This window comes from Carassius auratus, unplaced genomic scaffold (genome assembly GCF_003368295.1).
Source record: "Carassius auratus strain Wakin unplaced genomic scaffold, ASM336829v1 scaf_tig00020544, whole genome shotgun sequence".
NCBI classification, from domain to species: domain Eukaryota; kingdom Metazoa; phylum Chordata; class Actinopteri; order Cypriniformes; family Cyprinidae; genus Carassius; species Carassius auratus.
Genome location: NW_020525035.1, coordinates 57094 through 83163, shown reverse-complemented (window position 1 = coordinate 83163; position 26070 = coordinate 57094). Strand labels below are relative to the sequence as shown.

At 32.5% G+C, this 26070-nt stretch overlaps 1 protein-coding gene across 1 annotated transcript in view; it reads left to right on the top strand.

Annotated features, from left to right (window-relative positions):
- The window catches only part of LOC113076503 (PH and SEC7 domain-containing protein 1-like), a 48243-nt gene that overhangs the window by 19607 nt on the left and 2566 nt on the right, over positions 1-26070 (top strand). Inside the window, exons 6-16 of the mRNA XM_026249191.1 lie at positions 550-747; positions 2169-2249; positions 2745-2857; positions 2960-3018; positions 6520-6609; positions 14166-14209; positions 21218-21390; positions 21671-21741; positions 23114-23271; positions 24710-24854; positions 25104-25247. Coding sequence (XP_026104976.1) covers positions 550-747; positions 2169-2249; positions 2745-2857; positions 2960-3018; positions 6520-6609; positions 14166-14209; positions 21218-21390; positions 21671-21741; positions 23114-23271; positions 24710-24854; positions 25104-25247 — 1276 coding nt within the window. The remainder of the gene's footprint in view (positions 1-549; positions 748-2168; positions 2250-2744; positions 2858-2959; positions 3019-6519; positions 6610-14165; positions 14210-21217; positions 21391-21670; positions 21742-23113; positions 23272-24709; positions 24855-25103; positions 25248-26070) is intronic.

Genomic DNA, 26070 nt, shown 5'->3' with positions numbered 1-26070 from the left:
TTTGTTAGGATACAACCATTTGAAAATCTGTAATCTGAAGGGATGCAAAAAAAAAAAAAAATCTAAATATTGAAGAAAATTGTCTTTAAAGTTTTCCAAATGAAGTCCTTGGTAATCCATATTAATAATCAAAAATTAAGTTTTGATTTATTTACGGTAGGAAACTTAGAAAATATCTTCATGGAACATGATCTTTACTTAATATCCAAATTATTTTCGGCAAAAAAAAAAAAAATCTATAAATTTGACCCATACTATGTATTGTTAGCTATTGCTGTGCTACTTATGACTGCTCACATTTAGCTGAAATTATTTAGAGAACATTTGTTAAATATGTTTTTGGTCACTACGTAATTCCCTTACTTCAGTTTGTAATGTCTTTTGAAAATTGTCTTTTTGTGCTTTTTATAGGAAAGTAGCAAGGTACATCTTCCTGTGAATGAACTGGTGCTATTTCTGTTTTCATCACTTCATGTACTGAAGTGGTGCAATGGTTCTGTGATGATGCACTGAACACAGCAGAATAATCTTATTTGTGCGTTTGTTCAGAGAGAAATCTCCTCGCTTTACTGCGGACCCAGATTTGGATCAGGAGCTGACTGAGCGTTTGGGTTTGGGTTTGGGCAGTAATGACACTCTCAGTAACGGAAACCGCGCCAATCTGGACGCTGCCAAACGTCTGGCCAAGCGGCTCTTCAACCTCGACGGCTTCAGGAAGTGCGATGTTGCACGTCATTTGAGTAAAAAGTGAGTAAATCCTCTTCAAGTCTGTACTTTTACTGTTATTGTTAGTGCTGTTACTTTATATGTGCCAACTCTTTACAATAAAGTTTAATTTGTTAATATTAGTTAATGCATTAACTAACATTTAGCAATATGCTTTTACAGCCTTTTTTGACCTTTATGTTAGTTAATAAAAAGATTTGTGTTTATATTAGTTAATTATTGTTAACAGATATAGTTTTTGATTTTAAATGTACTAGTAAATGTTAAGATTAGAAGTATTATTTGTTGTTAGTTTGTCATCTAATGTAGATAACTAATGTTAACAAATAAAAACTTATTTTAAAGTGTAACTATATGGAAATGTCTCTATATAGTTCTTCACATATTAGTACATTTGTTTTCATCCTCTTAGTTTACATTTTAGTTACTTTGGTATATGCTTTTTATTATGTTGCGTATATTTTGATTTAATTTTTAGTACTTCAGCTTATTTCAGTCAGTTGACAAGGCAAAAAAGTTTTTTATTTTTATTTTTAATACACTGACTCCATAGACTCCATATAATTTTCAATTGTTAAATATATATATATATATATATATATATATATATATATATATATATATATATATATATATATATATATATATATATATATATATTATTGTATATTATTGCATTTTTATATTTTGTTTTATCTTTATTTTGTTTTATGTTATAAGTTTTGCTAGTTATACCTTTATGGTCACACTTTATTTTAGGGTTCAATTCTCACTATTAACTAACCATTAACTACGACTTTTGCCTCAATTAACCCCTTATTAACCTGCTTATTAATAGTTAATAAGGTAGTTGTTAAGTTTAGGGTGTTGGGTAGGATTATGGATGTCATGCATTATATGTACTTTATAAGCATTAATAAACAGCCAATATGTTAATAATAGACATGCTAATAAGCAACTAGTTATTAATGTGAATTGGACCCTATACTGAAGTGTTACCACATATTTTATATTTTTTATAAGAGTCCGAGCCCATTACTGAATATTCCTTAGAATGATGTGCACTCCGAATTGTTCACAATTAAATCAGGACCATGTTAGAAAGTAAAAGCATTCAGATCTGTTTTCATGTTGAGTAAGAAATCAATCCTCGGTGAGTTTGAGCGTCTTCTCTCTGACCTTGTGGTTCGTCCAGCTCTCTCTGTCCTGTGCCTCTGTTATATAATGCAGCTTTTATTCTCCTGCTCTGCTTTCATTGCTCACAGCGTCTGTATTTTAAGAGCTCTTCTCTCTCTGACAGGTGCATCATGGGAATGTTCATCCAGCGGTGTATCTCTGACAGGCCTCGGCCGCGTCTGTCACCCTTCCTCCCGTGTCTCCCTTGTTTATTCTTACATTGTCATCTTCTTTGATCGTCTTTTTCATATCTGACTCCTTTTTAGCAATGACTTCAGTCGCCTGGTGGCAGAGGAATATCTGCGCTACTTCAGTTTTACTGAAATGACTTTGGACCAAGCTCTTAGGTCAGTACACGAAAACTGACTTGCTTTCTTTGTTTTACTATTTAACTAATTTAAAGCTATGTTTATAAGAAAATACTCAGTAAATTCTTCAGAATATTACTTCACTTCAGTCTTTCTACTTCAACAACATGTCACAATTAATAATATTCTACATTTTCTCATACATGTAAAACTAATACAATGTTTAGTAATATTATACTATATAATACCTTATGTAATAGTGTGTGCATTATATGATTTGTACATATAGTGCAATAATATTATAAATATTAATAAGCAATGATTTACTACTAGTAATAATTATATTAGTAATACTAAACTAATAAAAATATGATTTGTAATTTAAAAATGATATAGAAATTCGATTTAGAAATATTGGACTTCTATGAAGAATATTATATTTGATATTTTAATTGTTGTCATCATGACAATGGCTTTTCATCACTGTTTGTTGATGTCAGGGCATTTGTTTATTATTGTTTGTGTTTATTTCAGGGCATTTCTATTAGAATTTGCTCTGACGGGCGAGACACAGGAGAGAGAGAGAATCTTAGCACACTTTTCCCGTCAATATGTGCAGTGCAATTCATCTCTCGCACTATCTGAAGGTACAGCTCTCTCTCTCTGTGTGTGTGTGTGTGTGTGTGTTTGTGTGTGTGTGTTAAACAGGCCGCACTGTTTAAGTGTAAATCTGTATTTGTGTCTCTCAGACAGTGTCCACACGCTGACCTGTGCTCTCATGCTGCTCAACACAGACCTGCACGGCCACGTGAGTCCTCTCTTACGAATCACTGCATCTTCACTTCAGCGTACAGACGAGAGCATCACTGCAGTGAAGTTACACATGCACTGGGTTTCAAAAGGCTGCGACCACATTTTTCCAATTTAGTACATTTTTAATGCAAATAATATAGCTTTATTTTTATTTCAGTCTTAGTACTTTTAAATTTTAGTTTTTATATTTTCTATATATATATAGATGTTTTATTTACATTTAAGTGATTTTAGGACTTAAACGTATTTTACATTTATCTGTGAAGGCAATATTCCTACTTTTTATGTTTGGTTTCCATCTAATATTTACCGTATTTTTCGGAGTATAAGTCGCATCAGTCCAAAAATCCGTCATGATGAGGAAAAAAAACATATATAAGTCACACTGGACTATAAGTCGCATTTATTTAGAACCAAGAACCAAGTGAAAACATTACCGTCTACAGCCGCGAGAGAGAGTGCCCTCTTGCGGCTGGAGACGGTAATGATTTATCTTGGTTCATTTCTCTCGGTTCATGTCAAATTAATTTTGATAAGTCGCACCTGACTATAAGTCGCATGACCAGCCAAACTATGAGAAAAAGTGTGACTTATAGTCCGGAAAATACGGTATATTTTTTGCTTTTTAATATTTGTATTTTGCTTTTTTTATTTCAGTTTTAATAGATGTATCACTTAAACTCTAATTCAGTCAGTTGTGAAGCATTTTTTTATTTCAGTTTTAATAGATTTATCACTTAAACTCTAATTCAGTCAGTTGTGAAGGCAATATTTCGAACTTTCGTTTGTTTAAAATGTTCATCTAATATTTATATATATATATATATATATATATATATATATATATATATATATATATATATATATTTCTATTTAGCTTTATTTTAATTTCAGTTTTAGTCATTTTAACACTTCAACTCAAACTTATTTCAATTTATACGTTTTTTTTTTTTTTTTGGTAACACTTTAGAATAATGGTGCATTAGTTAATGTTAGTTAATTCATTATTTAACATGAACAAACAATGAAAAACACATTTATTACAGTATTTATTCATCTTTGTTAATGTTAGTTAATGAAAATAATGCTAGTTCATGCTAATTCACAGTGCATTAACTAATGCTAACAAGCTCAATTTTTGGTCTGAATAATGCATTAGTAAATGTTGAAATTAACATCAACTAAGATTAATAAATGCTGTAGAAGGATCGTTCTTGCTTAGATCATGTTAACTAAAGTAGTTAACTAACATTGACTAATGGACCATTATTCTAAAGTGTTACCATGTGTGTTTTTTTTAATCCAAAACAGTTTTTGTTTTAGTTTTTAGTTAACAATAACAACACAAGAGCAGAGATTTAAATCACCGTTGACTTCAGTGCAGTTTTCAGGTTTACAACTTGCTTTATAAGGACTAACATAAGTGTCTGATTGTTGCACATAAACTCAAATCCATGTGATAGTTGTTGTTCTTATGTTGCAACTTTCAGAGATCATGTTTGACGTGTGTAATTAATGCTAAAGAACAAAACATGAAAGTCTGTTAACTGCTAATCTAAAAACCTATTTGAAATCCTCAAGGGATCCTGTAGTGAATTAGCCTTCTGGCTTGGCCTACAAACTGACGTCAACAGCTGTATGTGCTCAGAAATATGATCTCAAACATTAATGTTGTTTGCAATATCTCCGTTTAAAAAACAAATAATAATAAAATCAACAAACAGAAATGCTCTTGGAGTTAGCGTTGGAGTTTAAAGGCTGGAAAAGGCTGCGAGATGGACGTCTGGAGGGATCTGTGGTCTGTCAATCACCGCTGATGTCTGTCTGCTGGCAGGATATTTAGCGCTGCTCCTGTGCTTTGTTAAAGGGTTTAGGGCCATCAGCAAACACATGACGCCTGTTATAAGCCAGACTTGCTGTCGCCATGGTAACAGGTTTATGGTCCTGATGAGAGCTGTGAGCGATTTCAGCTTTGCTGTGATGAAACTCCTCAGTCCACAATATCAGATGATGTATTCCAGAGCTTTTCTGCAGCTCCAGACATTCATATATTCATGCACTCGCCGATTAAATGTAGGACATCTCGTGCTGACTTTCAGAGGCAGAAAACGGCAAACTCTGACTGTGACATCTCATCTGAAAATGTGCTATAAATGACAAACTTACACACTTTTTGAGTACCTTTAAATGCATCATTGCCTAACTCTGGTAACACAATGTTCTGGATTTTTTTATTATGAATCTAAGAACAAATAAAGGGATTTTGGTTTGCATAAATAAAATTAGGCTTATTATTAGATCTAAGTGCATTATGGCATTGTGCTCATGACTATTAATCATATTTTCTCCCAACTCCGTGTGTGTGTATATATTTTCTTGTTGTTTATAGTTGTAAAATTTATCATTTTTGTTTAGGTTTCTCATGTTTTATTTCAGTTTAGCTTAATTTCATATTCGGTTTTAGTCTTTGCAACTAACTGAAATAAGTTTATTTTATATAAGTTTATAAGTTTGTTCTATTTATATTATTAATAAAATATAATATTTGTAAAAAGTATTTAATATGTCCATTATATGTGTATATATATATATATATATATATATATATATATATATATATATATATATATATTATTAAATACATATAATAGACATTAAATAGTTTTTACAAATATTATATTTTATTCAAATTTTACAACTATAAACAGAAATATGTACACACACACAAAGTTAAAAAAAATAAAAAACATTATAAAATATTTTTTAATTTATTTTATATTTTATTTGAATAAAATATAATATTTGTAAAAAGTATTTAATATGTCTATTATATGTATTTAATAATATATATATATATATAATAATTATTATTATTATTATTAAATACATAGACATTTTTACAAATATTATAATTTATTCAAATTTTACAACTATAAACAGAAATATATACACACACACGAAGTTGAGAGAAAATATGATTAATAGCCATGAGCACAATGCCATAATGCACTTAGATCTAATGATAGGCCTAATTTTAAAAAATCACACACACACACACACACATTATATTATTACATATCTGATTTACATATTTGATTTACAACTATGATTTGATCCTTACTATAGCTACACTGCAGATGCATTTTAAATATGGTTCATTCCCTTTAGATTCAGGCAATGATGCATTTAAAGGTACTCAAAAAGTGTGTAAGTTTGTCATTTATAGCACATTTTCAGATGAGATGTCACAGTCATCTTTTTGTTGTTGATTTATAGGAGTAAGAATTTTTTTTTCACAATACACTGGGGAAACTCTGGAAAAAAATGTGATTAATTGCATTATAAATTATTATTTTTATTCTTAGTATGTATATATAGATTAAATGTGTCGTTTAGTCAGGCAGAATGCTGTTGATTTCTCGGTGTTCCTGCACAGATGACTGAGGACTAATAGCAGCTGGTTTATCAGGTGTGTGATGCTCTTCTCTGTTGGCAGAATATTGGCAAGCGAATGTCCTGCAGTCAGTTCATCGGGAATCTGGAAGGACTTAACAGCGGACATGATTTCCCTAAAGAACTCCTCAAGGTGATGTACTGTGTACTTCATAAATATCCCTCACTAAAGCAGCATTATTGATGGTAAATTTTCTGCAGAGAAGATACACGTGTCAGTGTAGATGATTGGTGATGTGTGTAGCAGTTGTGTGTGTGTGTGTGTGTTGATAGTGTGCACACTTGTGTGGTCATGCGACAGCTGTGCCTTTATAACATTCGGCAATGTTGAGTGTGATTTGAAGCAGGAGAGATCTGTGTCCCTTTGGGAAGCACTAACTCTTCAGTAGGTCATTTATCGGTTTATATTATTAGATTAGTGCTTTAATTTCATTGGAAGGAAACGGGATGGTTTGCTTCCATTCATTAACCCTGCAGGCACATTCTGAGCTAATCAGATGAGTTCTTGAGTTAATGCTAATGAGCTAAACGAGGTTTAGATTGGTTTTGGGGTCAATAGCGAACGCGTCGTGTGTTATCTGGCAGGAGATGTTTTGAAGCTGCTGAAGGATCTTACAATGTTAACGATTTGTTTTTAAAAAGACAAAGAATATTTTACTTCACAGTGGAAGCGGAATTTAAATGTGCTTAATTGTCATTAAAATAACATCACAATGCAAAATAAATAAATAATAAAAATAATTTTGTTTGTGTGTGATGTAATATTTATATATTTTATTGTGTGTGTACTTTATTTATTTTGCTTTACAATGTGAAAAATACTGAGATGTTCTTCATTATACACAGGAAGTGGAAAGTCAGGTTGAAAGCATTGCATTGTGGGATACGGGTGGAACATGTTGCAAAATGCAGTCAACAAGCTCCATATGAAAAAGTTTATACTGTGCACATTATACATAGTGTATATTACAGTAACAGAAAGAGAATTTTGATAGCATGCTTTTCTAAACATAACTAACAATGTTTTTTGGTTTGCACTGAGTCATCCTTCAGTAATGGCATCTCTGCAAATCGCATCGCATTGTGACTGGGGAAAAAAAGCTGAGAAAATCCTGTTTTCTGTGGCATGAATCCTTTGAAATCCCTTTGCTCTGTTAAAGTCGCAGCAGAGAGGTCTATCTGAGGAGATGCTTGTGTTTCAGTCCTTCATCTTTTGATGAAAACACTGACTCTCGTTGGGACAGAAACCGTCTGAAGAGCGAGGAGGAGCCGATGGAGATCGGTCTGTGTTCTTGCTGTTCATGCCAAGTGTTTTAAATCAGTCTCTATAGTTTATATGACGACCTCTCTTTCTCTCTCTCTCTCTCACTTCTCTTTCCTTCTGGCGATCCTTTTTCTCGGTCCCTTGCAACATCAGTTCTCTCACTCTTGCCTCCTACTCGTTCTGGTTCTCTCGTTTAAGCTCAACAGCTGAGCAGGGCAGATTACATAAGCACATTCTCATAAAGCAATGCTGTTACTGTGAAGTGCTAATTATTGGACGAATAGGGTTATTGTTTAATATAAAATAGATTGTTTTGGCTCTAGAATCTGATTGGATGAGCTGCTTTCAGATGATGTACTGTACACACACCAGTGAGCACACAGCAGGACGATTATATATTGATGCAGCATGTTGCTAGACGCTACTGAAATAGTAAATAGCCTTTTTTGTGCTTAATCATGGGTTATTGACCGATAAAGCCACAGTAGGTAAAAAAAAAGAAGTGTGTATATATATATATATATATATATATATATATATATATATATATATATATATATATATATATATACTGTAATTCCCATTACATTGAGTATGCATGCATCTTCTTATATATTAGTATTATAATTTATATATATACTGTAATTCCCATTACATTGAGTATGCATGCATCTTCTTATATATTAGTATTATAATTTATATATATACTGTAATTCCCATTACATTGAGAATGCATGCATCTTCTTATATATTAGTATTATAATTTATATATATACTGTAATTCCCATTACATTGAGTATGCATGCATCTTCTTATATATTAGTATTATAATTTATATATATACTGTAATACCCATAACATTGAGTATGCATGCATCTTCTTATATATTAGTATTATAATTTATATATATACTGTAATTCCCATTACATTGAGTATGCATGCATCTTCTTATATATTAGTATTATAATTTATATATATATATATATATATATATATATATACTGTAATTCCCATTACATTGAGTATGCATGCATCTTCTTATATATTAGTATTATAATTTATATATATACTGTAATACCCATTACATTGAGTATGCATGCATCTTCTTATATATTAGTATTATAATTTATATATATACTGCAATTCCCATTACATTGAGTATGCATGCATCTTCTTATATATTAGTATTACAATTTTTATATATATATATATATATATATATATATATATATATATATATATATATATATATATATATATATATATATATATATATATATATATATATATATATATATACTGTAATTCCCATTACATTGAGTATGCATGCATCTTCTTATATATTAGTATTATAATTTATATATATATACTGTAATACCCATTACATTGAGTATGCATGCATCTTCTTATATATTAGTATTATAATTTATATATATACTGTAATTCCCATTACATTGAGTATGCATGCATCTTCTTATATATTAGTATTATAATTTATATATATATTGTAATTCCCATTACATTGAGAATGCATGCATCTTTTATATTTATATTATAATTTATTATATATACTGTAAATATATATAGTTTTGTTTAGTGTATTTTGTTATAATATGATATTATGTTTTAATAATATTATATTACTTTATGAATAACTTGTAAATTATTTTTGTCTTCTTATTTTATTTAGAGTATAGGTATATTTGTTTATTCATAAAATAATGTAAAATATTGTTTTAAGTTCCTATTATATTTCAAGTGTGTTAATTTGTTTCTTCTTCCACTGTAATGGACACCAGAATCCGAGGGTTAAAGCATGCATCGTATATTTATTTATTTATTCAAAATAATATATTGGGTCACATCCATGATGGATTAAATGAGGTCAAATGCAAAGATTCTGTGTCTGTGTGCCCGCAGGAGGCATGTGTTTAGTGCATTGGTGAAAGAAGTGGATTTGTGACTGTCTCTCACACGTGGGTTGCTCGTGGGCTTTTGCACACGCTAGTGAAGAGTGCTTGAAGTGCCTCGTCGTCATGGAGACGGAGGGGCGGGACTGAGGCTGTGGCACTGATTGGCTGGTCATGGGCTGACAGCGACCCATTTAACTGCAAGTCAGTCTGTGTGTAGAGATAACGACAGACGGAGGGCGAAAACAATTAGCTCTTCTCCTGTTGAGCAAACTCACTCAGCTCAGACCGAGCGGCTAATCGCTTTGTTCAAACTACACGACCGTCCGGATGACGTCCATTCAGTCCCTGCACAGCGTGCCACTGACAGACAGATACATCAGCCAGACCAGAGAGCTGGAGGCTGTCAGCAATAATCATGCTTCATGTTTAAGTTCAGCTTTGTACTCAGTACTAGTCTCTGATATTAAATATTATAGTAATATTTTAGGATATTAAAATTATAAAAATGAAGATCACGTCTGCCCAAGACATGATTATGAATATGTTACAGTATGATGAATAATAAATGAACCATATTTAAAATGCATCTGCAGTGTAGCTATAGTAAGGATCAAATCATAGTTCTAAATCTAATTTTTCCTAATTTATACTTTTTAAAGTTTAGATATCTCCTATATATATATATATATGTGTGTGTATATGTGTGTGTGTGTGTGTGTGTGTGTGTGTATATATATATATATACAATTGTGTATTTTATTAATATTTAATATTTAATCATTTTTCTTTGCATATTTAATATGCTGACATAATCCAAATATATGAAGTAAAATTGGTTGAGGATAATTTTTTTTAAATTATTAAATCAAACACATTAGCGTTAAATATTTGTACAAAAAAAAAGGAAAAAAAAAAGAATAACTTAAATCTAAATCTAATGAAATTTACCAAGAAGGTCATGCTGTATTTCTCTCCAAAATCTAAATAAAAAAAATCTCATTGCCATAACTGCAATCCATCAATAATAATAATTAATTTAATTCATGTATTTATTTATTTTGGATTATGGTGAGCAGGATGTTTTACTGAGCTTCACCCCTCAATGCTTTCTTTATAGACTGTGTTTTTATAAACTATTCACCGCTCACACTTATAGTTTTATGATGTTCTTGGTGTTCATCTCACTCTCTTAATAATTCCCTAATTACATGTTCTTCCCTCGCGCTGTCCCACCTCTGAGCACAAGTGCTGAATGTTAATCAGCATTCAAAGCTAAGCGAGCCGAGTCTGTGTTTGTATGTGTGTGTGTGTGTGTGTGTGTGTGTGTGTGTGTGTTTGAGGGTGCAGGATCGCTGTGATTGGCTGCCTGAAACCTGAAAAAGAGACAGAGAGAGAGAGAGAGAGCTTGCAGCCTCCTTCGAGTCTCTCTGAGATTTAGAGACTTTCCATCTGCGGAGCCTGAAAGATAAAACAGAACGGCGAAGACGACACAGGACGACGTGACGAAGTGGGCATTTTTAGCTCGTACATGGACATATATCTGTGACTCTGAGACCGTATCCACACGCACGTCCCAAAAAAATCCATCAGACCTGTCATGGATCCCAGATGGATTGATGGATAAATCAGTGCAGAGAGGAGGGATGCACATTTTCTGAAAGCGCTTGGTCCTTCTTGGCTGTAGACGAAAGAAATCCAGCTCCAGCTCCAAAAGCAACAGGCTCCCACCAGTCTTCATCTCGGATTGTTTCGTTTTTTTTTTTTCGTTTTTTTTTTGCATAGCGTGCTGAATTTGGCTCGTGGTTTGACCCTGCTGCAGGTGTGGGGATTCCTGTACGCCGCGCTGAACGCCTCTGTGTGTCATTGTGTGTGTCCATTTCATGTTTTCTCCCAGTTTCTATTCTCCTCGTTCCATCTGTCAGATCCCGGCTGTTCTTTCACACTTCTGAAAGCTTTACTTGCCATCTGTGAAATCACTGTGTGTGTGTGTGTGTGTGTGTGTGTGTGTGTGTTTGGCCACTCGCTGGTTGCAATGTTTAGCTCGTAGAAGTTGCCGATTGTAAGCCTCCTTTACATGTGTTCATTTTCCGCAAGGGAAATATTGTACACTTCAAGATCACTGTCCCTTTATATTGCTCTGAATGACTTGATTCTCCAGTTTTAGCGGCTTACAAACGTGACAAACGTGTAATGTATAGTGATATTGACCTACAGATGGTCGCAGAATCCCTGTTGCGTTTCTAAATGCGTTACGTTTTTTTGCTTTCATGTTTAAGATTGAATATTAAGATGACGGTCTCAAGCCATGTACAGTTTTAAGTGATCGCAAAGACCACAAATCTGTGCTGGACTTACAAACCTGATTAAAAAAGGTTCACAGCACTTATATTTACAGTTACCTCGTATATTAACGGAGGAAGCCATGTTGGTTTTCTTCATATGTTTCTTTTACTGAAGATTCACATTCATGCTTTTATCCAAAGCGATTTACAGTGCATTTAAAATCAGTTCTTGCTTTACCTGGAAACCGAACCCATGACCTACTGGAAGACTTTTAAGCTTTTCTAGTCGAAATATTTGAGAAGCATCTCATTTGAAGATCCAAAAACCCACCTGGAGTTGATTATTTCCCATAGTGCACTACAGTTTCAGACATGATTGGAGTGAACAGTCTGCACTCAGCCGGACGCTTTCGCTCGCGTTCGCTCTGCTCCGTTCGATACGGGCGAGATTTCCGTATGATGGACCCCTTCCGTTACCCACGAACGCCCAGATCCCGATCGCTCAAGCCTCTGGTGTTCCCGGACCTCCTGGGAAAAGCTCAAGATGGACAGAACCACCCACAGGCCCTCAAGAGGAAGAGGGTAACCTTGTCTCGAATCACTTACCTGTTCATCTTTCATCCTCGTCTAGTCATCTGTGCCAAAAAAAATGACATAGATGGACCATGCAAATACCATTCTCCATTTTTGATCAGATGCAGCTCTGATTTGTGTTTAAAAGACCATGCACTCTTAAAAATAAAGGTTCTTTAATGATATATTACTGGTTTCGTGAAGAACCTTTAACATCCATAAAACCCTTCCATTCCACAGAAGCTTCTTTATATTGAAATAGGATCTTAAAATGTTCTTTGCATGAAGAAAAACATTGTTCTTTTAAGAACTGGTTACTGAAAGTTTCTTCTTTTTTCTATGGCATGCTAAACTGCAAATCATCCTTTTGGAAATTATTTTTAAGAGTGTATAAGTACTTTTAGGAGTACAGTAGCTTATAGATTGCCTCAAAGCTACTAGTCATGAAGTACAAGAAAAAGAAACTTTCTATCTCTATCTGAATTGGTTTTCCTCTGTGTGTTTGAAATGAGTAATGAGTTTGTTTTGCCCTGAAGGACCGAGAGGGTAAATTTGCTCTCTGTTGCTGCTGAATTTCTAATACACATTGAGATTATTAGCTGTTCATGCTGAGGTTTCTTTTTTCTGGATGAAAGGACGTGTTGAGGGAGTAATATGCTTCTCTCATGCATATTTAGTTTGCCATCTGAATTAGGATATAGAGTAGACTTTTATTGCTTTTATATACATCTTATAGTGATCTCTCAGCGAAATCATACATCTGTGCTTTTTAGAATAATAATAATAAAAAAAACATTTATTTGATTTATGAATACATTCTGTCTTTGAGATTTTGTGCACTATAGGCACAGTGTTTGACTGGGAATCAGTGTAGATAATAATGTGCTTACCCAGGATTCCTTAGTGACGCAGGTGTTTGATGACTGACGTCCACACACACTCGTCATTTACACACTGATGTGTCAGTTAAGTGCTAATGTTCAGTAGGAGACCGCATCTACAACAGCTAACACCATCTGGGATTGTTCGGTATAATTTTAGCCCTTTTATTCAAATAGAAGCTATTTCATTCTTATTAAAAAATATTTGTAATTTAATTGATGTATTATTAATTAATATATTGATTTAAATATGAATTAATTTTATTTTGTTAATATTTTAAATGGTCAAATTTATTTTACATCTTATTTTATTATTTACTTATTAGTAATATATTATGAATTAATTATTTTTCATTGTGTATTGCCATTTAGGAAAAAAAACATGCTTAAACATTTATCAGTTCTCTATTCTCTATTAAATTCTCTATTCTATGGTTATTATATATGTGTGTGTGTGTGTGTGTGTGTGTGTGTGTGTGTGTTGACTGATGTCCAGAATGACGTTTATTTGTGTAGACGTGTGACTATCAGATGTTTATTTCAAGACTTGTCATCTGTCACAGTCTGATTATGATGCCACTAACAGCTATATATATATATATGATGCAACTTATATGACAGTCTATGAAACCAAACACAGTCATTTACAGCTCAGGTGTGACTTACTGACTGTACTCTCTCTCTCTTTCTCGCTCTCTCTTTCACTCTCTCTCTCTCTTTCACTCTCTCTCTCTCTCTCTCTCTCTCTCTCTCTCTCTCTCTCTCTCTCTCTGCAGGCCCTGTACAACTCTATTAAAAATGAAAAGCTGCAGTGGACAATGTAAGTGTTTTCTTTTAATGATTGTAAGGTTTTGCACTAGAAGCAATGTGTTACTACCAAACTACCCACACAGAAACACGACTCGACTCATTTTATCATTCTGATCAACCCTAAAAAACACATTACCATGGTAACCATAGTTTCCTCAAAAATACCAGTTAAAACTGCTACTGTCATTATTATTCATATATTCGGAATATACGAGAGATTGTTTGCTTATAAAAACAAGGTATTATTTTTCATGTGTTGTATTGTTTAAGTGGTTTCTGCATTCAAAGCAATGTTTAAGCCTAAGTTAAGGATATATGTGTTTGAATTGCATTTAACATTTCCACAGTTTCAACATGAAAAGACTTCATAGGTAAAGAAAAAACTAATTGGATTTATTGATTTATTACAAACCCAGTTTGTATGACCAAAATCTGACCTGTTTTATTACAAGTATGATTTGATAATGTAAGAAGGTTATTCATTTCTATTAAATCTGTGGGATCCAAATGGATGGAAATGTTTTATGCTCAAATATATAAATATATATTATTTTAGTACAAATGAGAGACTGTTATAGTTTTAACGATTGTTTAGAATTTTAGTTAAAGTTTTAGTTATTAAATTGTGTGTTTTTCCTAACACATCCATCTTGTTTTACTTTTTTTTCTTTTTTCTTTATTAAATTTTTATTTTAAAACATTTTTAAACTAAATGAGGAGACGTTGCATTTGAATAATAAAAAAAAAAGATTACGTTTTTTTTTTTTTATAAATTATTTCAATATTTTTTTTCTTGTTAACTATAATATATAAATATTAAATTAACGCTTAAATTAATATTTCCCAATTCAGGTCTCTATGCTTTTCTAGTGTCTCTTATTTTTGCCCGTTTTATCATCTAGCCGGATGAAATTGCATGTTCAGTCACTTGGAAAGTAATTTCTTTTTAATAGTGATGCTTTATAACTGTAATAAAAATAAAATGATTTCCACAGTAAATTTTCACAAAGAAACAAGAGTGATGCCTTAATCATAAACAGTGAAAGGAAAAGCAGGTTTTAGTGTTTCATGCATCGGATACGTTTATTGTCTGCTAGAAACAATAGCGTGTGTGAACACAGAGAGAGGATAGCACACACACACACACACACACACACACACACACACACACACACACACACACACACACACACACACACACACACACACACACACACACACAGACACACACCAATTAAAGTCTCTGGCTTTCCGAGCGCCGTTGCTATGGTTACGGCTCCATGGATACCACTGCATAGTTACGGCTCGGCTGCATTCTGTCGATATTAATTCACCCCCCCCCCTCTCTCGCCCTAACCTCGTTCCTCATGTTCAGCTCTCATGCATGCGCCCACACACACCCCAGCGCTCTTTAAAGGGTCCCGCTCACATCCTGAGCAAAGGTGAACCCACAGACTCCTACTGCAGCTCCCAAAATAGCCTCCTCTGTCCCTCCTTGAGCTCATGAACAAGAGCACAGCCGAGAACCAGCGGCCCGTCCGCATCGAGCCGCTCAGACGCAGATTCTGCAGTCTCGTGCATGTGCTTTCATGCTGTTAATTACATATTAGCGTGTGAATTGTGCTGATGTTAGAGAGTCACCAGGTAATGTGGTCTAGCTGGAGGATGTAGGGGAGGTTTCTGTCTAAATTGTGAGAATGACTTGCGTGTGTGGATTAGAATGAGCTCAAGAAGATCTGATCGTTTAAAAACGTGTGATGTTGAGCAAAAGTGTCTCTCTCTGATTGTATAGCTGTCAAGAATACGTGATTCTGAGTTGATCAGTCATGAGTTTGAGCGGTTTATAACATCAGCTTTTCACATTAAATTTGACTTACTGCATTTTCAATAGTTTGGAGTCGGTAAGATTTTGTAGTTAAGTCTCTTCCGCTCTCAAAGCCTGCATTTATTTAATTAAAAATACAGTAAAAATAGTAAAAATCTTAAATGTTGTTACAATTTAAAATAGCTGTTGTCTGTATTGTAAACTGTAATTTATTTCAGTGATGTGCATCTGTATTTTCAGCATTATTCCTCCAGTCTTCAGTGTCACATGATCTTCAGAAATCAGAATAATATACTGATTTGATGCTCAATTTTTGTGGAAACTGATGCATTTAATTTTTCAGGAAGCACAGATGAATAGAAAGTTCAAAAGAACAGCGTTTATTTGAAATAGAAATCTTTTGTAACATTCATCACAGTGTCATACAAAGATCAATACTCAAGTCATTATAACACGTCTGAGGGAGAAAAAGAAGAGAGACTCTAGAGGAAATGCAGAAAGTTCAAAAGAACGGCATTGGTTTGAAATAAAAATCTTGCATTATAAGTGTCTTTTAATCCACTAAATTTAATAAAGTAATTTATTTTAAAAACGTATTATGAACAGTAGTGTAAATTTACTGTAAACTAAATTATTACAAATTAAAATTTGTAATAACTAAAGTTAATTAAAAAAATACATGTACTATTATTAGTACTGTATTTAATTTTTCAGTTGAACATTTTATATATAATTAACTGCAAATGTTGGGGTGGTGTTGGCGCAGTGTGAGAGACCCGGGTTCGAATCCACTGTGAGACACCAATGTGTCCCTGAGCAAGACACTTAACCCCTAGTTGCTCCAGAGGCGTGCGACCTCTGACATATATAGCAATTGTAAGTCGCTTTGGATAAAAGCATCAGCTAAATGAATAAATGTAAATGTAAATAGGTATTTGGTTTAAATAATGGAAACAATAGATAAATAAAAGCATACAAATCCAGATTTGAAGTGTACAGGTATATTAAAATGCCAGCCCTGCCATCTCACACTCTTTCAGTGATGTGTTGTGTTTGATGAGGCTCTGATCTGATCTGATCGGTGTGATTACTGTCATTAGTCTCTCTGTGGCTGCTGGAAGAGCTCTGGCTAAATTTATTCTTTAGGTTGCGTTTTTTCTCCATCCATCCTACGACTCTCTCTCTCTCTCTCTCTCTCTCTCTCTCTCTCTCTCTCTCTCTCTCTCTCTCTCTCTCACTCCCCCCCCCCCCCCCCCCTTGTGCCGACAGTTTCTAGGCAACAGGCTTGAAGTTTTAGCACATGCTCAGTGTGAGAGCAGTGCACACACACTCGAGCTGCTTTTAACATCATTTGTTTCTTCATGTGTTGTCATGTGGTGATTATCTCTCAATTTGACATCTATTTAGTTTTGAATCATTTTTATTATTTTTATATATATATTTACAAATATTTTTTAATGTCTATTTAGTTTTGAATCATTTTTATTTTATTTTTATTTTTATTTTTAGTGTTATGTATTTTAGTACATAAACTGTTTTATAGCTGCCACAACAAAAATGATTGATGAACAATTCACTTACTGCCTGTTTGCATTTATTTATTTAGTTTATTTGTCGTTTTTTATGTCAAAAATAATCACTTAGTCCCTGAAAGAACTAAAGCAAACCTACTCAAAACTTCCAGTTCTTTGGAATCCAAAAAATTACTAATTAAAATGATTGAAATTGTATTGATTATTGATTTATTTTATTTTGTTTATTATTGCAGTTAATGAATTAAGACTTTGTTCCTGAATACAAAAAAGAAAAAGAAAAAGAATTAAAATCACTGAACATGGCATGGATATTATATTGACCACAATATATAGTATATTTATTTCTATATAGCTTTTTTGAAAACATTTAATATTTTGTTGACTCTGATAACGTATCTAAAGCCTTATTAAGTTAAAATTATATTTGATATTTAAAAAAAAAAAAATAGAGAGAAAAAAACTCATGAAATGGTTCTGCAAATCAAAAAACTTATGGTAGAGCTTTGTTTTATAGATAAAAAAATATACATTTAAAAAAAGCTTGAGGTAATTTTTTAGATGTCTTTTACAAATTGAAGTATAAAACATGGTCTCAGAGTTGAACGTTAAAGGGTTAATCAGTATTGAACAGTGCTGAAGCAGGAGCATTATTTAGACCTCGTGTGTTTTGTAACTAAATCGATGAAGAAACCGTTTTTCCTCTCTGTTTTCGTGTTAATGGTGGCTGTGAGAGCTGCTGGTCATCTGCTGGTTTGTGGAGGTGAGCTGAAGGTTTTTGGGCTCTTTGTGGCGCCGTGTCTCGTGATTTCCAGGTTGGTGTCTTTGCAGAGACTCGTCGAGCGTCTCTCCCCTGAGAAACATCACGCGGACGGGACGGCAGTGACATACTCGTCCTTTCTCTGAGAAAGACACCATTAAAGGTGTCTCTTAACCGACCTCAGACATTCGATGTGTGTGTTCACATGAAATATTACACCTCAGAGTGTACAGAATGTGGCGAGAGACCTCATAAAACAGCCGAGAAAGACAGGAACATTCACACATACACTCTCCTGCTTTAAAGGCTTCACATTTTATGCTATTCATACAAAGGTTATGGTAGTTAACTAAAACCACTGAAATAAAATAAAATATAAAAAGCTAGTTAGTTTCAGCCAGGTCATCATTCCTCATTTTCATTTAGTTTAACTTAATGTTCTAAAATATCTTAAACTAAAAATGAAATAAAAATATGTAAAAACTAGACACTGAATTTTTTTTTTTTTACATTTTAACAAAAATATGATGTGTGTGTGTATATATATATATATATATATATATATATATATATATATATATATATATATATAGTTTTTTTTTTTTTCATTTTTGTGTCCAATGTAGTTATTATTAATATTTTGAATTTATTCTCTTTATTTTATTTTTGTCATTTTTATATATTTTTTAAAATATGTATATTTTAATCTTTTTTATTTCAGTTTTTGAGAAGTAAACGGTTAATTTTTTCCTAATATTTGTATATATTTTTTGTCATTTATATTCTTTATTTCAGTGTTAGTGGAATAAAATGTAAATACAATTTTAAGTAAAAATGTAAAAGTAAAAAAAAAAAAAAACTTTATTTAATTTAAAGGAACAAAATGTGTTTTTTAATAGTTTAGTTTTAGTTTCAGTCAACAATAATCACCCTGCTCTGACAATCATTTGAAATATTAGTCAAGGTTTCTTTAACTTAAAACTGTTTAATTTGTCATGGTTATTTTTTTTTTTTTCTTTTTTTGCAACTGTTCCTTTAAGACTTAAAGATGTAAATGACCTGTTTGGATTTGGCTCATTCATCACTATCACTAATGCAGCATTAATAATAGGCCTTGATATGTAAATGCATGCGGTCATATATTCAAAGGTTCAGCATGAAGTGACATCTGTAACTCAATTTACTTTCATAATTTCCAAATGAAAATGGATGTTTAACCAAAAAGTAGCATGGGACCTCATTTTTATTCCTTCAGCATTTGACTTGATTGTGCGAAAGTGTTGTTAAAGCAAGCCTAAATAGTACATTAAACACTTCAGTTTCCAAAATTCAAGGAGAATTAGATTTGTCATGATACAACGGGTTTGAAATACCCATCTATTTAACCTGTGGTCGTCTCGCAGTAGCATGGCATAATAGCCCGAGTCTTTGATTTGATTTCTGCGATGGCTGATATGAGAGAGAAGCCCGCTGGGAAGAGCACTTTACTTCGACACACACTCGATCGATAGCGTCTGCACCACTCGAGGGGTTTATGATCAGCGGGAGGAAACTGGAGGGTGAAAACTGTCGGGGATAAGACTTTTATTCACTCTAGGCAGGATGCGCAGCGGGAAAAACCCAAAAAATCACACTGGGTCTGAATCCGAGCTCCTGTAGTCTTTAAACACACTGGATTCCTCTCCACAGTTACTGCAGCACAAAGATTTCCAAAAGAAATAGAAGTGCTTTCAGAGCCAGCTCAAGATGTCTAGAAAAGGAAAGGAAGGCAAAGGAATTGTTTAAGAATTTGTCTTCTTAAGACCGAGATGTTTTCTATGTTTCATTTCTGTAACACCAACAACGATGCAGTGTGTTATAATATTGTGGCTTAATACAGACCAAGTGTATAAAGAATTAAAATCGAACAAATAGACACAATTAGACAAAAATCACAAGAATACAAAATAAAACAATATACATTTCTAAAATGAACTTAAGATATCAAAAATAGTACGTTAATAGACTATGTGGCTTATAAATTTGAGTTAATTTAAACATATATAAATAATAATATAAAATATATATAAATATATTAATAAATAATAATATATATAATAATAATAATATTCATAAAATATATAAAAAATAAATAAGTATATTAATATAATATATATATATAATATACTATTATTGGTTACATATATAATATATATATTTTTTTATTATTATTATTATTATTTTTTTTATATATATATATATATATTATATTATATAGTTATTAAGTATTGTATTTCAACTAGTAATTAAATGTTAGTTTTAATAAAAGCAATCATTTAAATAATTTAATAAAAAAGCTTTATTTTAAGTTCTCTTTCGGTTTTAATAACATAAAAGTTAAAACATTTTAATAATAAAATGTATTATTTATTATTTATTCATTTATATAAAAAAATGTTTTATTATTTTATTTCAGCATGAACAACACTAGATATTAAGTAGTAGCTTTTGCTCAAATTATCTAGAAAAGGAAAAGAAACCAGCTGCATTATTTTAGACTCATTCATGTCTTTAACACCAACAATACAGGATGAATTATGCGACAATATTTAATATTTAGTGTTGATTATTGGAACAGACCCCTAACACTAAGTATAAACAATATTAATAGAAACTATACATCCATATAGTTCATGCACAGTAAACTTTTTTTCTGAAGTAAATAAAGCATTATTGAAATAGGTTTCAGAAAAAAATACTATTTCAGGCGTTCACTTTAAAATGTCACGTTTAATTCAGTGTGTTTCTTGCTGTTTCTAAGTAAATTTCACAATGAATTCCAAGCAGTTTCTGAGTGAAAGTTGTTTATGAAATTATTTTCAGTAATAATTCCATTAAGACTATCTTGTATTCCTCTTTCAGCGATGAAGAAGAGATGCGTCAGTCGTTCTCGGAGCTGGGCGAGCATCGAGGAGAGTCTCACTCCAGAGGAATGAGGCGGACGGGAAGCGGTTTGGTTTCTCCGTCCAGAGCGCTGCTCTATAAAACAGGTTTCCTGGTGAGGAAGGTCCACGCAGACTGTGACGGGAAGAGAAGTGAGTGCTGAAGAAAGACAGCAGCTCTCTCACATCCCTCAAACAGCAGCAGATATTTATGATGAGTCATCTAATGGAGAAATATGAATTAATGGAGAAGTGTCTTTTACTTCCATTGTAGTTCAGAATAATCTCTATCCAGTATATCTGACATTTTGACCCTTGCACATGAAATATTATATACTGTGTATAGTTCATCGTTTAACAAAAGCAGAAATCGATTCATTAGTCTAGACTGATGTAGTGATGTATCTGTGCTGATATTTTTCATGTAATGCAGCACCTCGAGGAAAAAGAGGATGGAAAACATTTTATGCTGTTCTGAAGGGACTCATCCTTTACCTGCAGAAAGTATGTCTTTCTTTCTTTCTTTCTTTCTTTCTTTCTTTCTTTCTTTCTTTCTTTCTTTCTTTCTTTCTTTCTTTCGTTGTTTCCTTCCTTTCTTTCTTTCTTTCCTTCTTTTGTTCTTTCTTTCTTTCCTTCTTTTGTTCTTTCTTTCTTTCCTTCTTTCGTTGTTTCCTTCCTTCCTTTCTTTCCTTCTTACGTTCTTTCTTTCTTCTGTTGTTTCCTTCCTTTCTTCCTTTCTTTTCTTTCTTTCTTCCGTTGTTTCCTTCCTTTCTTCCTTTCTTTTCTTTCTTTCTTTGTTTCATTCCTTTCTTTCTTTTTTCGTTCTTTCTTACGTTCTTTCTTTCTTTCTTTCATTGTTTCCTTTCTTTCTTTCTTTCGTTCTTTTTTACATTCTTTCTTTTGTTCATTCTTTCGTTGTTTCCTTCCTTCCTTGCTTTCGTTCTTTCTTACGTTCTTTCTTTTGTTCATTCTTTTGTTCTTTCTTTCGTTGTTTCCTTTCTTTCTTTCTTTCGTTCTTTCTTACGTTCTTTCTTTTGTTCATTCTTTCGTTGTTTCCTTTCTTTCTTTCTTTCTTTTTTTCTTTCTTACGTTCATTATTTCGTTGTTTCCTTCCTTCTTTCCTTCATTCATTCCTTTCTTTCTTTCCTTCCTTTCGTTCATTCTTTCATTCATTCGTTCATTTGTTCTTTCTTTCTTTCCTTCCTTTCCTTCTTTCTTTCTTTCCTTCTTTCTTTCTCTCTTTCTTTCTCTCTTTCTTTCCTTCTTTCTTTCTTTCTTTCATATCTACTTCTATTTCTGGATTGTTTGATTTGTTGTTAAATTTTGTCGTGCATTAATTTTGTGATTTTTGATGAGGTTTTTCCTTTTATGGTGTATTTCACTTTCCTTTTCATCTTATAAATGTGTTTCTTGTTTTATATATATTCATCTTTTCTGACATTTTATTAGTTTTAAATCATTTATTGCAGAATTCTGTATCATATTTAATAATTTCATTTTAATATTATTTAGTTCAAGCTCTAGTTTGTGATTGATTTGATATTTTTTACTTATTTATTATTAGTTAAATGACATCTGAGTGGTACGTGAAGCTGCTTTTGATGTTTTTGCTCACTTTTGCCAATATTAGTTTTGTTTTCATTCCACATTAGATTTGAACCTTTCTAACCTTTCAAACAAATCATATCTTTTTGCCTTCATGAATATACCCAACTGCTGTTGCATTTGTCAGCGTGATGGTAATCTGTATGTAATGAGTAGGATGACAGTATATCAGTAATAATAAGAGAGCACTACGAGGCAAGGCAAGTTTATCATGCACTGAGGTCATCTCTGATATATCTTCTGAATAATAAGAGGATCATTGTGTTTCCAGGGCGAGTATCGACCGGATAAACAGTTATCACATGAGGATTTGAAGAATGCGGTGTCTATCCATCATTCTCTGGCCATCCGAGCCACAGACTACAGCAAACGGCCGAATGTGTTTTACCTCCGGACCGCGGACTGGAGAGTCTACCTCTTTCAGGCTCCGTGAGTTCACACACTCCACCAGAAAACATGCCATAGTCGTCCAAATCTAATCATTCTTCTTCTAGAACCAGTTTACATTTCCATTTGATGATATTAAGTTAATTCTTTCATCCGTTTCCCTCCGACCTCCTCTCATCACAATAAATTAAACACTTGGATCAAATTAACTCTCATTCTACATTCTGTTATGTTCTAGTTGAATATTCTGTTCAACACTGAAATTCACTTTGGGATACTATTAAAGTTTTTATTTTCTATAACATTTTAGTTAAAAGTTTGTCATTTTGTTTTCTGATTTCTATCATTTTTTATTCTTAGTGTTTATTTTAGATTATTTTAATTTTAAAGTTCTAGTAATTTTTTATCATTTATTGGGTTTTGTTTTTATGTCTGTAGTTGTTATTTTTTTATGTTTCAGTTAATTTAAATTATTTTTATTTAATTATTTAAAGTTTTAGTTATTTTGCTGACTACCGGTAGTTATTTTATTTTATCTTTATAATATGGTTACATAGTTTTATTTTTTATTTCACTTCATTTTAATTTAAGTTATATTTTAATCATTTTCTTGTGTTATTTTATATTCGTTTTATATATTTTTTTAAATATATCTGTACAATTTATATATATATATATATATATATATATATATATATATAATTATTATTATTATTATTATTAATTTTTTTTATGTTTTATGTTGGTTAATGTTTATTTTCTTTCAAGGAACAAAATATATATATTTTTTAGTTAATTATAATAGTCTGATAGCATTGCACAATGATCTTTTAGATAAACTAGTATTCAGTTTGGCAAATATGTATCACAGAGTTGTGAACATGTGCATATGATTATATACAAAAAAGCAGCAACGTAAAGCTTTAACTGAAATAAAGGACTGGAATAAATCATCTGTACAGCATAAGACTCAGCATGTGATGTATTTTCTGTCCGGTTCAAAACACTCTTGCATTCCTGTCAGCCATGTTTCTTTCTATTGTGTGTGTGTGTGTGTGTGTGTGTGTTCACACACATCCCTGTTCCCCAGGAGAACTCGCTCTGCTCTAGTTGAAGTTTGTCCCAGATTCAGCTCTCATTGCTTGAGCTGGAAAATCCACTTTTTTGTGGTTCTATGTATAATAAAAAAATAAAATAAATAAAAATACCTTCATCCGCTGTTTTCCATCCATGACTTCTCAGATTGGTGGAACAGTTTCAGGATTATATTTAGTGTAGTAATGAAGCATTTTTGTACAAATATCTTCCATTTCATCATTTAACCACCACACAGTTCGTTCTACATCGGTCTTAAAAGGTTTATACGTTATGACTAAAAACCTTTAATGAGATTTTACTTCCAGGACCCGTCTGTTGCAGTCTAGTTCTCTTTTTAGACGTTTTCTATTATTATTAACATGCATTTGATTTATTCGTGTAGGAATGCTGAACAAATGCAGTCTTGGATCACACGCATCAACACGGTGGCAGCCATGTTCTCAGCCCCGCCCCTCCCTGCTGCTATTGGCTCACAGAAGAAATTCAGCCGGCCGCTGCTACCAAGCTCCGCCTCCAAGCTGACACAGGTCAAATGAGCTGATTTGCATAAATGTTGCCACATACCTATATAAATGGTGTCATTATATGGCTTTGTACTTGGACAAATAAAAAAGTCTTATAATAAATAATATGATGAATATGATGATGCTTCACTAAAAGACAGCTGCCTGTGTGGACAGCAAGGAGGCTGACTGTTTCATAAGAGTGACTGTGCTTGCTCTGTATCTGTGTTTTTATAAACTCGAGTGTTATAAAGTGTGTGTTTCTGTGTGTAGGAGGAGCAGGTACAGGCTCATGAAGCTCAATTTCGCTCAATCTCCTCTGAGCTTGTACAACTGCACTCTTATCCACCTGACAGGAAGGTCAAAGGTCGTGAACTTGAGGAGTACAGACTGAGAGAAGAATATCTGGAGTTTGAGGTAAATATATACATTATGGTTCAATATAATGTTTGAAATGTTTTTGAAAGATGTTTCTTCTGCTCATCATGTGTCCCTGGAGCACAAAACCAATCTTACGTCTCTGGGGTATATTTGTAGCAATAGCCAAAAATACATTGTATTGTTCAAAATTATCATTTTTTCTTTTATGCAAAAAAATCATTAGGATATTAAGTAAAGATCATGTTCCATGAAGATATTTTGTAAATGTTCTACTGTAAATATATCAAAACTTAATTTTTGATTAGTAAAATTGCATTGCTAAGAATTCATTTGGACAACTTTAAAGATGATTTTCTCAGTATTTTTATTTTTTGCACCATCAGATTGCAGAGTTTCAAAAAGTCTCGAAAAATCTACACATAAGACTGGTTTTGTGTTCTTAAAGTAATAGTTCACCCAAAATTGAAAAATTGCTGCTCACCCTCAGACCATCTAAGATAAGCTTGTTTCTTCATGGGAACAGATTTGGAGAAATGTAGCATTGCATCACTTGTTGAGCAATGGCTCCTCTGCAGTGAATGGGTGCCGTCAGAATGAGAGTCCAAACAGATGATAAAAACATCACAATAATCCACTCCACTCCATCAATTAATTTCTGAATGAATGTTTGTAAGAAACAATTCTTCATTGCGGCATTTGAGACTTCAACGAGTCACCTCTGGCTAAAATAATGTCCATAATAATGAAAAATTCCCTCTCCTGTTGTTTTTATCTAATCAAAATCCACCCCTATATTTATTTAGACCTGTTTTATCTTGTAATCCGCTCTCCTGATTCAGAAATGTTTCACATAATTCTG